Source organism: Heteronotia binoei, chromosome 16 (assembly GCF_032191835.1).
Source record: "Heteronotia binoei isolate CCM8104 ecotype False Entrance Well chromosome 16, APGP_CSIRO_Hbin_v1, whole genome shotgun sequence".
NCBI classification, from domain to species: Eukaryota; Metazoa; Chordata; class Lepidosauria; order Squamata; family Gekkonidae; genus Heteronotia; species Heteronotia binoei.
In genome coordinates, this window is record NC_083238.1 from 16,823,129 (window position 1) to 16,838,886 (window position 15,758).

At 43.0% G+C, this 15,758-nt stretch overlaps 1 protein-coding gene across 6 annotated transcripts in view; it reads right to left on the bottom strand.

The window, feature by feature from the left end:
- Positions 1 to 15,758, bottom strand: part of NEB (nebulin) — a 358,296-nt gene that overhangs the window by 257,383 nt on the left and 85,155 nt on the right. For all 6 annotated transcript variants that reach the window (XM_060256972.1, XM_060256973.1, XM_060256975.1 and 3 more), the window contains 3 exons: positions 12,732 to 12,830; positions 9,280 to 9,384; positions 6,923 to 7,030 (listed from right to left, as the gene is read on the bottom strand). In XM_060256972.1, coding sequence (XP_060112955.1) covers positions 6,923 to 7,030; positions 9,280 to 9,384; positions 12,732 to 12,830 — 312 coding nt within the window. The remainder of the gene's footprint in view (positions 1 to 6,922; positions 7,031 to 9,279; positions 9,385 to 12,731; positions 12,831 to 15,758) is intronic.

A 15,758-nucleotide genomic window follows, 5' to 3' on the forward strand; every position in this document is an offset into this window, starting at 1 on the left:
GTCCTGTGGGCTGTCCCAGTTATACAGATTGGGGTGAGTCAAAGCTTCAATCGGAGATATCCACTTGGGAGTATAGAAATATTGTAGCTTGATATCACTCCAAATCTTGTACAAGGATCTTCTTATTTCATGCCTAAGGAAATGACCCGTTTTTGCAGGAGCATGGTACCACATATAGTTGTGCCACCCTTCACCCAGGCCAGCGCCTTCAATGATCAACAGTCTCTTATTGTCCAGTTTACACCAATCTCTTAGCCACGCCATGCCACATGCTTTATAGTATAGGTTCCAATCTGGGAGAGCTAGGCCGCCTCTTAACTTACTGTCTTGTAAAACTTTCAGTTTAATTCTAGCCTTCTTGCCCTGCCAGATAAAAGTCTTAGACATGGTATTAAGTTGTTGAAAAAAAATTTTGGGTATCATAATTGGTATTGTCTGAAACAAGAACAGGACTCTCGGGAGGATATTCATCTTGATTGTTGCAATTCTGCCCAAAAGTGAAATCTGAAGATCTTTCCAATTGGTTAAGTCATGACGAATCGATTTTAATATTTTTTCATAATTGTCTCTATACAAAGTCCTTAGATCATTTGTAAGATGAATTCCCAAATACTTAATTTTTTTCTCATGTTTGAATCCTGACAGTTCCTCAAGTAACCGGATCTGGTCCTCAGTCATATTCTTGGATAGAATTTTAGTCTTTGCAGCGTTCAACTTAAAGCCAGAGACTTCGCCAAATTCTCTTATTTGTTGTTTCAAAAGAGGTATCGAAGAAACAGGTTGTTCCAAAATGAATACGAGGTCGTCCGCAAATGCCAAAGTCTTCAACTCTATACTGTGTATTCTTGTACCTTGAATTCGGGTATCCTCTCTAATCTTCTTAATCAACGGTTCCAACGTTAAGATAAAAAGTAAAGGAGAGAGAGGACAGCCTTGTCTTGTACCTTGTTCAATTTCTATTGAGTCTGTCATTACTCCATTAAAACTCACTTTTGCTATTTGTTTTGAGTACACCGCTTCCACCATTCTGATGTACCTTCCACCACATCCAGTTGCAGACAATATAGCTTTAATAAAATTCCAATTAACATTGTCAAAGGCTTTTTCTGCATCAACAAAAATTGCCGCAAATTCTTTATCCGGGAGCGACTTCCGGCAATGGCGGAGTGAAGCGGACTCCTTCTCAGTGCGCGGGGAGGGTGTTCTGTTTGGTGGGAGATTGAGGGGGCCCACTATTTGTGGACACCCCTTACGGAGCTGTCTGAGACGCTCCGAAGTCCGGGGAGCTGCTGGATGTGAGGGAGAGACGAAGGTTTCTCCCCCAGGACTGGCTTCCCCTTTGACCGTTTCCCAACCAACACTGATGTGCCCAGCTGTGCCGCCGGAAAGGGGAGAGGAGAGGAAGCGTAAACTCCTTTCAGCTTACCTAGAAAGGTGCTTTCCTATATCTGGATCTTCATTCCTCGTAGCGTCAGGTTCCCTTGCAAGCCGCGGAAGAAGAACTTAAAAGAAGCCCGCCGGTGAGCGGTTTTGTTTGAAGTAGTGGGAGTGAGGTGGAGTTGGTGAGTGTGCGGCGGCAAATGGCGGAGTGCGGGTGCTCGGGCGAGAGCGAGGCACGTAGTTGTTTTTCTTAACTTTTGGTGGATCGGCTGAGCGGCGTGGTGAACGAGTGGCTCTAAAACGTTCTTTTTTGGAGGGGGAAGAAGCAAACTGGGGGTGAGACGAACTGAGTTTGTTGGGTTATTTTCCTTTTTCCTGCTGGATTTGGTGGGGGCGATCGGGGGAGAGACGGAGGGCGAGGTGCAATGGCCGATTCGAGCCGAAGAGGGACTGAGGCGGAAGTTTAGAAAGTGCAGGAACCGGCCGGAATCTGAACGGTATTTTGTGTGAAACTTTCCCCACCTTGACTCTGACTCTTTTTGGACTCCTCCGTTCTTGGTTCCCCTTCCCCTCTCTAAGCAATTGTTACTGAAGATCGGCTTCTTTCCAGACAGATTTTATTATTATTTGTGGCAAGGATCAGCTTTGTTCCCTGTGTTTCTGCGCTCTAGAGCCAACTGCAGGCTGGCTGAAAGGGTAGAGTGGTAGTTTTTAGCAGCTATGGCTGTGGCTACACTCTATTGAAGATTTTGGGTGCTTTTTGGATTATAAAATGCCTTTTGCTTAGCCACCTTGGAACTTTCCCTCTTCCGTCTGATCTGCGTTTATGGGTTTCTGAGTTAACTGCAAGCTGTTTAAAAGGGTAGAGCTGTAGCTTTTAGCAGCTATAGCTGTGGCTACACTCTATTGAAGATCTTGGGTGCCTATTGGATTACAGTTTACTCTCTCCAAGTTACTTTGGGAACTTTGTCTGCCTCTTCTGAACTGTACTCTTGCTTTTATGAACTGTACTCCTGCTTTTATGAACTACCTTTGGAGCCCTGAAGTACCAACTTATCAAGGCTGCTCTTATTGAACTATTTTTTATCAGAACTTTGAAGTATCAATTGGCTAGGGCTAAGAACAGTGCTAATCTATCAAACAAGGGCATAAATAGAGCAGTGAAGAGAGAAGAAAGAAGGGAAGAGAGAAGGCAGAAGAAGGAAGAAAGAACCGTTAAGATAAGACAGTGATTTTGGGGGGCAACTTGGGGAGCTTTGTGTTTAATCTTCTGGCCTAAGTGAATGGTTTAAATGTTTGAAGAGTAGTAGAACAATTTAACTGAACTTAATACTTTTTAAAGTGTTGGATTCATCTGTTTTATCTCTGGTTGGGTATTCTTTCTTGCTTTGTGTTCTCTATTGAACTTCCCCACTGTCTTTTTCAAGGCACCTGGAAACTTTAAGCTGCCAATTGAATTTAAGAACTTAAGAATTTAAGAATTATTGGTGAATTGATGGTTATTGAATGGTGATTGGATTTAGCACTGTTTAGTAGTAATTTTGTAGACTTAGTATTCTGAGTAGATTCTTGGGAGGCTCAACCACCATGACAGAAACAAAGATTAAAAAATTTCTGCAAGGTACCCCCCCGGCTGGAGGAGTAAGAGCAGGCCCAACAGGGTCAGCAGGCTCAGCACCGGTTCAGCAAGATGCCTTGGAAAAACTACAAAATATGGTTTCTGCGGGTTTCAAGCAGAATCAAGAAGCCCTAGAGGGGCTGAAAACTGATTTGATGTATCAGGTTAAAAAAACTAATGAACAATTGGCAGAATTTCAAAAACAACTATTGGCCAATACTCAGCAAGTTCATGGACTAACAGCCAAAGTCGACAGAATGGAAGAGCGTGATAGACAGACCGGCACGTTAGTCAGGGAACATCAAACAGAAATTATGGAGCTGGAGGACCGCGTGATGCGATTAGAAATGGAAAAGGCGGCAACGATCCTGCGTTTCCAAAATCTGCCTGAAGAGAAGGAGGAGGACTTAATCTATAAAATTATGGATATCCTAAGAGTTGATGATGAAGAATTACTGGAGGATGGCCCAAAAGACATTCTCTGGGCCAAAAGAGTGTCTTCAACTTACACAAGGAAATACAAACTTCCTAGGGAGGTGCAAGTCAAGTTTGCACGCCCAGAAATTACGGAGAGGATTTTACGGAAAGCTAGAGAATGTGAATTCAATTGGAAAGAAACCAAGATTAAAATTCTGAAAGAAATACCTTGGAGTGTGAGACAGCGGAGATTTAAATTTAAGAAACTATCTACTTGGCTAATTCAACATGAAATTCAATTCAGATGGCTGATCCCACAAGGTTTGTTTTTCACATTCCAAGCCAAAAGATTTAATATTACCACAGAGGCAAAGATGGAAGAATTCTGGAATGAACATGTGAAACCTAACGGATCTGATTCAGGAGAAGAACAGGAGCAAGAAGACTCCCCAAAACCTCTTGAGGGGGCGATTCCGAAAAAGAAGCACGAAAAGATCAAGACTAGACTTCAGAGCAGGAAAGACTTAGCCAATATACCGGATAGTAAGGATCTTCCAAAATGAATTCCAAACTGGGTACCAAAATACTTTCTCTGAACATAAACGGCTTAAATGAACCTGGCAAAAGAAGGAAGACATTCCAACAGTTGAGAAAATCGGATGCTCAAATTATTTGTCTGCAAGAAACTCATATTAGATATGATAATCGGAAGTACCTAGAAAATAAGAAATTAGGAATTTTATATTCCTCATGTGATCCATCCAAAAAGAAGAAAGGAGTCGCGATTTATGTTTCCCAACATATCAAGTCAAATTGCCTATACTCGGATGACCAAGGAAGAATTATCATAGTAGAAATTGAATTGAACGGACTTAAAATAATACTAGGGAACATCTACGCCCCCAATGACAACCAAGAAAAATTTTACCAAGCCTTGTATCTTAAACTGAGCGAATTCAATTCTGATAGGTACTGTATTGTGGGAGATTATAACGCAGTATTTGATATAAAAATGGATAAGAAATACGATGATCCTCAGAAGAGAAAGAAAAACCGTAATACAGTGCCGAATTCCTTTTTGCAAATGGTTGAGGAACTTAATTTGGTGGATGCGTGGAGAACAAAAAATCCGGTTACCACAGACTTTACGTTTTATTCTCACGCACATAAAACCTGGTCAAGAATTGATATGTTTTGGATATCTTTAAATATGATTCTCTCGGTCAGTCAGGCTGATATTCTCCCACAATCATATGCAGACCATAACCCAATTACGTTAATTCTGGAGCAGCAATCAAGAAATCCTCGATGGACTTTAAATTTGCAAATCTTAAGAGAAACACAATTTGTAGAATCAGCTAAAGAAGAAATTCAAGAATTCTTCAAGATTAATGTGGAAAAAGATACCAAAGTCCCAGTTATTTGGGATGCATTTAAGGCTTTCTTTAGAGGTGTTGCTATTAGATATACAGCGAGGAGGAATAGAGAACGTAAGAAAGCGTACAATGATCTCATAATGAAACTGCAACATCTTGAGAAGCAACAGAAAGCGAGAAATCCAAAGGAGGTGAAGGCCAAAATTAGTTTCATTCAACACAAGATTAATATTTTATTAGCAGAAGAAATCGAAAAAAAATTAAAATGGACAAGACAAAACCACTTTGAAAATGCAAACAAAGTGAGTAGATGGCTGGCATACAAATTAAGGAAAGAAAAGGAGAAAAAGATCATTAAAATGCTGAAAAGTGAAACCAATGAGGACTTATTTCAAAACTCTCAAATGGGAATCGTTATCCGAAATTTTTATAAGAACCTTTATAAGAAACAAAAAATTGAACAGTTAAATCAAGAAGATTACATAAAGAGAGTGGAGGTACAAAAACTAACTAAAGAACAACAAGTAAGTTTGAACAGTCCCATCTCAATACAAGAAATTGTGCAGGTAATTAAAACTCAAAAAAGTAATAAGACCCCAGGTCCGGATGGTTTACCGATTGAATTTTTTAGAACATTTGAAGATTTATTATTGCTACCTTTTAAGAGAGTTATTGAGGAGGCTTATAATACAGGGGTGATCCCGGATTCTTGGAAAGAAGCTTTAATTACACTTATTCATAAAGATGGCACTGATCCAGTAGAAGTCAAAAATTATAGGCCAATTTCACTTTTGAATAGCGACTACAAGATTTTTGCAGCGATACTCGCAAATAGATTGAAGAAAGTAATTCCAAGCCTGATTCATGAAGACCAAACTGGCTTTGTCCCAGGAAGATTAATGAATCAGAATGTGAGACTTTTGTTGAATGTAATTGAATATTATAAAGCTTCATATGTTCATATGTTCAAGGTAAGGTGCAACATTATGGATTCAGTTAAACCAGGAATAATGTTGAGGAGATATCATTGCTCAAATAGATACAAGAATTCATGCCAAATGGAGGTGAAGGTTCTGGGGGCTTCTTGCTTGTTATATGCTATCCTCTCTTTTGTACAGAGGTCTAGCATATCATTGACCCAGAGATCTGCAGAAGGAGTTACTTGAGATTTCCGGTATTGCAAACTGATTTGCTTAGTAACTAAAGTTGCCCTTTGGATCCAAAATATGTAGTATTTCCAGAGTGTCCACAGTGTTGGTATGTATCTTAGGATTCAATCGTTAGCCATGAAGCCTAAATTAGCAGCTATTGTGAGATGGATCTGGATATAGCCTCCTGCCAGCAATGTGTGATTTTAGAACAATTCCAAAACATGTGAACCAAGTTAGCTCCAAGAGTCTGGCAGAACCAACAGGAATCATTCTCAGTGAGACCGTGATAAAATATAATAGGATACCAGTACACTCAGAAAAGAGTTTTTTTGATGGATAAGCCTTAGTTGTAAGTCCACAGAGATGGATTTAATGGCTTTTTGTGTAGTTTCTCATTGGGTCAGTTGAACTGGAGTACTCAGTTCTACATTCCATGGATATAATCCAAATTAAATTTGGTTTGGTGTCTTAGAAAGTTATATGAAAGGGTGGGTTGTCTAGGAAGGGTTTCTGAGGATGGAAGAAGGCAACACGGGGGGGAAGGGGGGTCCAAGGCTGAAAAAGCTTCTGGTCCCAGAACAACTGGCCATGGATGGGAAATTGTTACGTGGACAAAACATCAAATGGGTTAAAGTCATCCCCCGAGATGCGTACTAAACCACCGGAGATCCACTGTCTCAAAAATCACCTTTATTCCCTAGCCTAATCCTAGGGGTTTTCCAAATTGTTAGATCTATGTGAGTTAGGCTCATTTCTATGCAGGGTTTTTTTTTTTTTTAGAAAAAGCCCAGCAGGAATTCATTTGCATATCAGGCCACACCCCCTGAAGTCACCATTGTTTCACACGGGGCTTTTTTTCAGAAAAAGCCTAGCAGGAACTTACTTGTATATTAGGTCACACCCCCTCACACCTTTCAGCTGGAACTGTGTTCCTGTAAATTTTTGCTCAAAAAGGGGCCTTATTTCTATGCAACACTTACATCGCTTGCAATTTTTCGGTTCGCTTTAGCAGCAAGAAGTGGAATGGCATCAAATTTGATTTCAAACTTCTTTGCTTTGGATTTCTCCCAGTCATATTTATACCAGTTCTGACAGTAACGGGAAGAAATAAATTTAGTTTATTGCAGAGAATATCTAGAGATAACTATTAATGCATGTGAATTAGAAACAATCAGGCAAAAAACTTGAATAATCTTTTAGTACTAATTGGAGTTAAAACCACAGTGTGTTGCAAAATTTCCAACAGCCTAGTTTTCAAAGCACTCAGCTCATATAGATTGATACAGAAATATGTGGAACTTGAATCAAAGGAGCACTTTAATAGCTGTATAGTACTCTGAATGCCAGGGCTGTAAAACATAAAGCACACAAGCCTCCTTGGGCCCCAGTACAGTTTCCCCCATAGATTTTTCTACCCATACTCGGGGCAAGAAAGCAATTCACATAATAGGGTGGAAAGCTTGACCTGCGTATCTCACCACCAATCTTTTCATACATTCAATTCCTATTAGCACTGGTGTGGAAAATACAGAACTTGCCATTTGTGGAGTTGCCTGTGGTGATTTTGACATTCACACAATCAGGATGTGACAGAAGCTATCTTGGCATTATTTTGAAGAGAACGATGGTACAGAGTACCATAAGCTACAGAGGGGTTACAGGAATGGCGGTGAAGTTCATCTTTAAGGATAACGGTGGCACTGGTGAAGGGATTTTGGCAAGAAAGATGTGCAGGGTTCAAATCTGGGATTGGATGGTGAGAGGTATTTTAAAATCATCCATTTGTCCTGCCACTGAGTCCATTCCGGAATTCCCAGTGAGGAATGATGGGTTCAGCCACCAAATGCTTCCCAAGTGGACAGCGTGACCTTTCAACCCATTTTAGTTTTAGATCCTGGCTGTATGTTACTCATTAACTACAGCTGACATTCTCATTTTTTTCATAGTGAGCAATTATTGACTATCAACTTTCTTGAGGAATAAGAAACAAGGGAATTCACTCTCTTTCACTAGAAATCTCCTGTAGGATTCCAGGCATCATACGTTTATCCATAACTTAATTGAGCTAAACTTCTTTAAGCAGCTGAATGCATCCCCTCTAATTATTATCCTTCCACTTTTTCAACTCATTTGGTTCTATACTCTCTTTTTCAGGTCTCCACTATCCCTTTATTTCATCTTATCTCAGCTCTGTTTAGGTCCTCGCAGCGGTCCTAAACCCTTCACTGCCATGGCTTCCTGTTCTCCTTCCTCTGTCCCCCTCCTTCCTGCCACACAAAGCCTGTTTTAAACTTTTGTTACATGAGTTTCCCACAAGTGCTTGTGGTTTTTTTTTAAAACTATCTTTCTTCATCTCTCTGATTCTGCCTCCTCCAACAGTCCTTCTCTCAAATTTGTTTCTTAGCCATTCTGGCTAGCCCTTTCCACTCCTGGGTGCCTTTCCTCTGCTTTTCTTAGACTCCCTTTCCCCTTAAACCCTTCTGCCTTCTCAGTTTAATTTTCTGCTGAAGTCCCACTGTATTCAATGAAACTTTCCCTGAATTATAGCAGTTAATAATCACACACTGGATCCTACCACTCTTTTCAGGTAACAACAGTGCTGAAAAGCATAAAGGGATTTCTGCCAAAGCAAGTGCTTCTTGCATCACAGGAAGTCTGTGAGCCAGAGGAAAATGTTACCGTAAGCACAACAGGATGGTTAGGGTGGCCAGACCGTCCCGGGCACCCGGGAATGTCCCGGTTCTGGCCCCCTATTCCCGCCTCCCGGGCTGGCTATACCGGGACCATTAGAGGTCCCGGTTTAGCCAGCCCCAGAGGCAGTGGGCCGCGGGCGCCGGCGGTGAAGGTGGCAAGTGAGGGAGGGAGACGCTCCCTCCCTTACTCGCTCCCTCCCTCACTCGCCGCCTTCCCCGCCCGCACGCGGGGCCCGGCGGCGGTGGCGGAGGCCTCTCCACGGCCTCCGCTGGTCGCTGGAGGCCCTCCAGAGACTCTGGAGGGCCTCCAGCGAGCAGCGGAGGCCGCGGAGAGGCCGCGGAGAGGCTGCGGAGAGGCCACGGAGAGGCCACGGAGAGGCCGCGGAGAGGCCGACGCTGGTCCCTGGAGGCCCTCCAGAGACCAGCGCCGACCAGCGGAGGCCTCTCCACGGCCTCCGCTGGTCGCTGGAGGCCCTCCAGAGTCTGCCTTCCCCCCCCAAAGGTGTCCCTGGCTGACCTTCAGACATTATGGCCACCCTAAGGATGGTACAAGTCAATCGATTAAGATGTAATTAGAGCTTGCTTGCCTGTTACTCTTCTCTAACTATGGAAGCGTCCTGTAATCCTGTGAGGTTTATACTTACATCGCTGAGATTATATGCATTGACTTGAGACTGGATAAAAAATGGAGCATCTGGTGGAATAGAACACTTGAACTTCTCTTTCTCATGTTTGGCTTTGTAGTTCAACTGAAAAGTATAACCCAAAAACATATACACATTATTGCACACGAATCATGCACGTTTTGAAAGACCTCGACTCAAATGCCAATTTACACCATTGCTATCTTGGAAATGAGTAAGAGGGAAAGCTGAAACGATTAAACTGAAATTTCTCAGCAGCGTACCACTATGATTACTTTCTGGTTTGGTTCCAGTTTTGGGCACCTTAGCTCTGTGTGCCAAATGTTCTGCCTGTGTCCAGAAATATCTCTCCATATGAGATCTCTGGAATGGGTGAGTTCACGTTGGAGTCTGAACAGAATGACAACAGATGGTCGCTTGTTTCATACTATAAAGCCTTTCAGATCAAAAATACAAAGAGGTGTCAAAAAAAGGGTGAGAAAAAATCTTCAGTTTACTAGTGGGTTAGCATTGCTTTTTTGTGTGTCAATTACCTGCAATCTTAACGAGACTAGGGATGGATCCAACCAGCTTTTCCTGCTGGTGAAAAAAACAGAGGAATCCCCTTTGACCACTAAAATGTCTGTGACCTATACAAACAAAAGCTACACAGGACTGGGCTTTAGTAAGGAGAGGACTTAGACGAAATTACATGAAAAATATATCCAGATCCAATTTTTTATCTACCCACATATTCCCCAAATTCCTCAGCGCTTCCCAATTTCTAAGGCTCCTCTTTCCCCCAAATGCTTTAACATTTCTCTACAGATATCCAGATATGGAGAGCAGGCTGTGTCTTGGAGAGATGCTGTGGCTCAATGGTAGATCATCTGCTTGGCACGCAGAAGGTCCCAGGTTCAGTCCCCGGCATCTCCAGCTGAAATGACCGGGTGATATGAAAAACCTCCACCAGAGACCCTGCAGAATCACTGCCAGTCTGAATAAGCAATATTGACCTTGATGGTCTGATTCAGTCTAATGCAACTTCATTATTCTAAAACATTTTTTTTGGGGGGGGGAGGGGATATCATATACATGTGGACTACTGTTCCTTGGAAATAGAACGGCAGATGTCTAGTAAATACATGGCATCATTACACAACCCCTCCCTCACAAAAAGGCAGGATTCCAACCGTCAGCAATGAAGGTAACAGGTTCTTCTGTGACACAGAGCGTTGGACTGGATGGGCCATTGGCCTGATCCAACATGGCTTCTCTTATGTTCTTCTGTGACACAGAGTGTTGGACTGGATGGGCCATTGGCCTGATCCAACATGGCTTCTTTTATGTTCTTCTGTGACACAGAGCGTTGGACTGGATGGGCCATTGGCCTGATCCAACATGGCTTCTCTTATGTTCTTATGTGACACAGAGTGTTGGACTGGATGGGCCACTGGCCTGATCCAACATGGCTTCTCTTATGTTCTTCTGTGACACAGAGCGTTGGACTGGAGGGGCCACTGGCCTGATCCAACATGGCTTCTCTTATGTTCTTATGTGACTCAGACTGTTGGATTGGATGGGCCATTGGCCTGATCCAACATGGCTTCTCTTATGTTCTTATGTGACTCAGAGTGTTGGACTGGATGGGCTATTGGCCTGATCCAACATGGCTTCTCTTATGTTCTTCTGTGACACAGAGTGTTGGACTGGATGGGCCACTGGCCTGATCCAACATGGCTTCTCTTATGTTCTTATGTGACTCAGACTGTTGGATTGGATGGGCCATTGGCCTGATCCAACATGGCTTCTCTTATGTTCTTATGTGACTCAGAGTGTTGGACTGGATGGGCTATTGGCCTGATCCAACATGGCTTCTCTTATGTTCTTCTGTGACACAGAGCGTTGGACTGGAGGGGCCACTGGCCTGATCCAACATGGCTTCTCTTATGTTCTTCTGTGACACAGAGTGTTGGACTGGATGGGCCACTGGCCTGATCCAACATGGCTTCTCTTATGTTCTTATGTGACTCAGACTGTTGGATTGGATGGGCCATTGGCCTGATCCAACATGGCTTCTCTTATGTTCTTATGTGACTCAGAGTGTTGGACTGGATGGGCTATTGGCCTGATCCAACATGGCTTCTCTTATGTTCTTCTGTGACACAGAGCGTTGGACTGGAGGGGCCACTGGCCTGATCCAACATGGCTTCTCTTATGTTCTTCTGTGACACAGAGTGTTGGACTGGATGGGCCACTGGCCTGATGTTGCCTTGTCAATGCTCAGCATTAGACGTTGGATGCACAGTAGCCCATGCATGAACGGAAAACACTTCCAGTGCTCCAGATTTCTCCACCAAGCTGCAGCTCTCTCACAAGGACACACTCCACCAAGCTTTCTCAGGAGCAGGTTTTTGGGAGCGTAGACAGAAAAGTGTAGAAGAACTGGGGGGGGGGGGGAGAGCTCCATGCTGGGTTCTTTGGAATCAAACCAGTAAATGCTGCTATTAAAGAGTGTGTGTCTCAGCATGTGGATTTCCCTTATCGCCAAGTAAGTATAGCAACCCCTCTGATGTGGGACTGTTTATTTATTTATTTCAATTTGTATTCCGCCCTCGCTGCCGAAGCAGGCTCAGGGCAGCTGAGAACAGAATATACCATCCAGGGATATCTGAGACCCATTATTATTAAATCACTGCTTGTTGGTTCTGCTTGTTCCTCAACACCAAGCAGTCTCACATTCAACACTGAGCTGTTCATTTGCCTGGACTGGCTCACTTTCTTCCCTATGGAGAAAGGTTAAAACGCTTGGGGCTCTTTAGCTTGGAGAAACGTCGACTGCGGGGTGACATGATAGAGGTTTACAAGATTATGCATGGGATGGAGAAGGTAGAGAAAGAATTACTTTTCTCCCTTTCTCACAATACAAGAACTCGTGGGCATTCAATGAAGTTGCTGAGCAGTCGGGTTAGAACGGATAAAAGGAGGTACTTCTTCACCCAAAGGGTGATTAACATGTGGAATTCACTGCCACAGGAGGTGGTGGCGGCTACAAGCATAGCCAGCTTCAAGAGGGGGTTAGATAAAAAATATGGAGCAGAGGTCCATCAGTGGCTATTAGCCACAGTGTGTATATATGTGTGTGTGTGTGTATAATTTTTTTGGCCATTGTATGACACGGAGTGTTGGACTGGATGGGCCATTGGCCTGATCCAACATGGCTTCTCTTATGTTCTTCTGTGACACAGAGCGTTGGACTGGATGGGCCATTGGCCTGATCCAACATGGCTTCTCTTATGTTCTTCTGTGACACAGAGTGTTGGACTGGATGGACCATTGGCCTGATCCAACATGGCTTCTCTTATGTTCTTTCTTCCAAGAGTGTCACAAGGCGAAACCACAATAGCACCCCTGCAAACTGTGTGTCACACAAGGCTCCATAAAACAGGAGTTGGAGTTGCCAGGCTACTTACATCGCTCAGCTGCTTGGAATTAATCTGCGCTTGCACCAGGACAGGCGAATCGGTCACTTGTGTGAATTTGATCTGATCAGGATGCTTTTTGTATGTATGCTAGAGAGTAAAGAAGAAGAAACCCAATGAGTTTTGATTTCCAGTGTGCACCAGGCTTATGGTATCAGGTTTAAATGCATTTACTATTATTCCACTCAGTGTGACATTTCAGATCTATTAAAAGCATGGCTAAGTGGTAAAGTGGTGACAAAATCACCTGCATAGATGCCATGATGTAAGCTGGTATTTATTTGTGCTGCCCAGATGTTAAAGGGCATTGGTACGTATGATTTTTATTTGAGAAATTAGAAAGGTAGCTAAGGATATTCTAGCCACTAGATGTCAGAGGGATCTCATAAAATCACTCTTTTGAATAACCAAATGAATAGTCCTGAAGCTAGCCATAAACCTCCCTTTACTGAAAAGTTTGGGGGCACTCCTCAACAGTGCATAAAAATATTAGTTTGTAAATTGAAAGAAAAAATATCGAAACAGTGCTACACGTGTTGTTAAAATGTCCTTATTGCATCAAAATTTGAAAAAATATTTTATTCCCAATTTTATCCCGTATTATGGATCTTCCTGATACATATAAATTGGGGTTTTTTTGCTTAACAACAAGGATGATAATATAATTGACCTTGTGGCGAAGTTCTTATATGCTGCTGTTCTTATCCTAATATACTGTATGGATGATTTTAATCTATGACTCATTCTATGTTGAACTCTTTATCAATTTCAATGATCTTTTATCTGTAATGCCAATAAAAGTTAACTAACTATCCCTAGAAATATCTTGTGCAGACCATGGTCTTTACACCACAAGGAGTCATAGAATGCTAAGGGCAGTGGAAACAACGGCAAAAGCAAAAAAGAATAGGATTGAGCGCTGGAACTGGATATTAGGCAGAGTGATCTGTGGTGTGAAATGGGGTAGAAAGTGCTGTCAAATCACAGCCAACTTATGGCAACTCTTGTAGGGCGTTCAGGGCAAGAGATGGTTTGCTTTTGCCTGCCTCTGTGTAGGAACCCTGAACTTCCTGGTTCTGACCCTGCTTAGTTTCTGATAGCCGACAAGATCAGATTAGCCTCAGCCCCCCCCCCCCCCCCCGGTCAAGGTGTGTTGTAAAACAGGCATCCTTTATCCTTCCCCTGCCCCCCAATGACCAATCACAGATCCTATAAAATGTTAAGAGCTCTTTCAAAGTGAAGGAATCCCAGGACTAGGAAGGAAAGTCCCAAAAACTCTTTAAACTGAGAGGGTGACAGAGCCTATAAGAATTTATAGTATTTTAAATCAAGCACTAAAATTAGAGGGGGAGAGATTGGATTTATACCCCACCCATCACTTGGAGTCTCAGAGTGGCTTACAGTCTCCTTTCCCTTCTCCTCCCCATAACAGACGCCCTGTAAGGTAGATGGGACTGAGAGGGCTCTGACAGAAGCTGCTCTTGAAAGAACAACTCTGACAGTTATGACCGACCTAAGGTCACTTCAGCAACTGCATGTGAAGCAGTGGGGAAATCAAACCCAGTTCTTCCAGATAAGAGTCTGCACACCTAACCAGTACACCAAGCTGGAGGACATGTATGCAAATCACGCATTACTCAGCATAGTTTTTTTCTAGCTGCCAAATTTTCCTTCCCACAGAAAGAGAGAAGTAACACTAACCCAGGTCTATGTTTTGAATGGTAAACCTCCCTCACACTTCAGTTTTCTGCTTTTCTGGCTTCACACTTCAGCAGGCAAAGCAACTGCAATTTAGGGCTTCCACAAAGGGAACAGAGGGTCACCCAGTTGTGCAAGCAACCACAATTAGGGGGGAAGTGCATGAAGATGACTTCTCCATGACCAATCTACACACCACTCACTCCTTTTGCCACTCCTCTTTTGTTACCCTGGTGCAGAAGCAACAAGAATCTTGTCTCCCACTCACTAGAGACCTGCAATTCCCCCTTTCCCCTCTATAACAACTGACCTGAGGCTCACAACTGAACTGTCACTCAGATTTTTTAAAAGAGGTAAGAAAAGTGGAGCTTGATACCACCATTTTGAAGTTGGTGTTCAGCCAGTTTGGCGTAGTGGTGAAGTGTGCGGACTCTTATCTGGGAGAACCGGGTTTGATTCCCCACTCTTCCACTTGCAGCTGCTGGAAGCTCTCGCAGGGGTTGTCCTTGAAAGGGCAGCTGCTGTAAGAGCTCTCTCAGCCCCACCTACCTCATAAGGTGTCTGTTGTGGCGGGGTGTGGGGAGGTAAAGGCGATTGCGACCGCTCTGAGATTCAGAGTATAGGGCAGGATATAAATCCAATATCTTCTTCTTTTTCTTCAACCCCCTTTCTGGATTGTATGAGGCAAGTCTCCAAAGAGATCCTTGCCTGCAACTGCGCTTCCTTGTCTCTTTGGTCTAGAGCACAGGAGCATAAATGGGAGCCCTGAAAGCCACACACATCGTGCTTGGAATGAACACAACAAGAATAAGTCCTGTCTTTCAGGAGAGAGCAGCCTAGATGTCTAATTTAATAAAGAAATAAAGACTCAAAGCAAAAAGAATTGCTGCAGTCAAGGAAGGAAGGTGGTGCAAAAGCTCCTTGCAGAAGGTACTTTGGAGGGCCAAACTATATACTACACAAGAATTTTACAGAAGGATTTGATGGTTTAAAAATTCCATGAGGGCCTGATTCTGATTGGATCTGCGGCATGGGGGAGGAAGTGATCTGGTACCCCTCCCACGTGCTTTTTCAAGTCGCAAACCACCTGTTTCAGTACTTGAAAAGCCACACGGGGAGTAAGCAAAAGAACAGTGGCAGCACAATATATGAAATACAAAAATACAAAAATACAAAATATTGTGCACAAACACTCTTAACTGGTGTATATAAAGTTCTATTATAATGAAATGAACAGCCTACAACAGTGGGCATACATTCATACAGTATAAATAGAAATAGAAAACAACAGTCTCAAAACAATATTCCAAGGAGGACCCC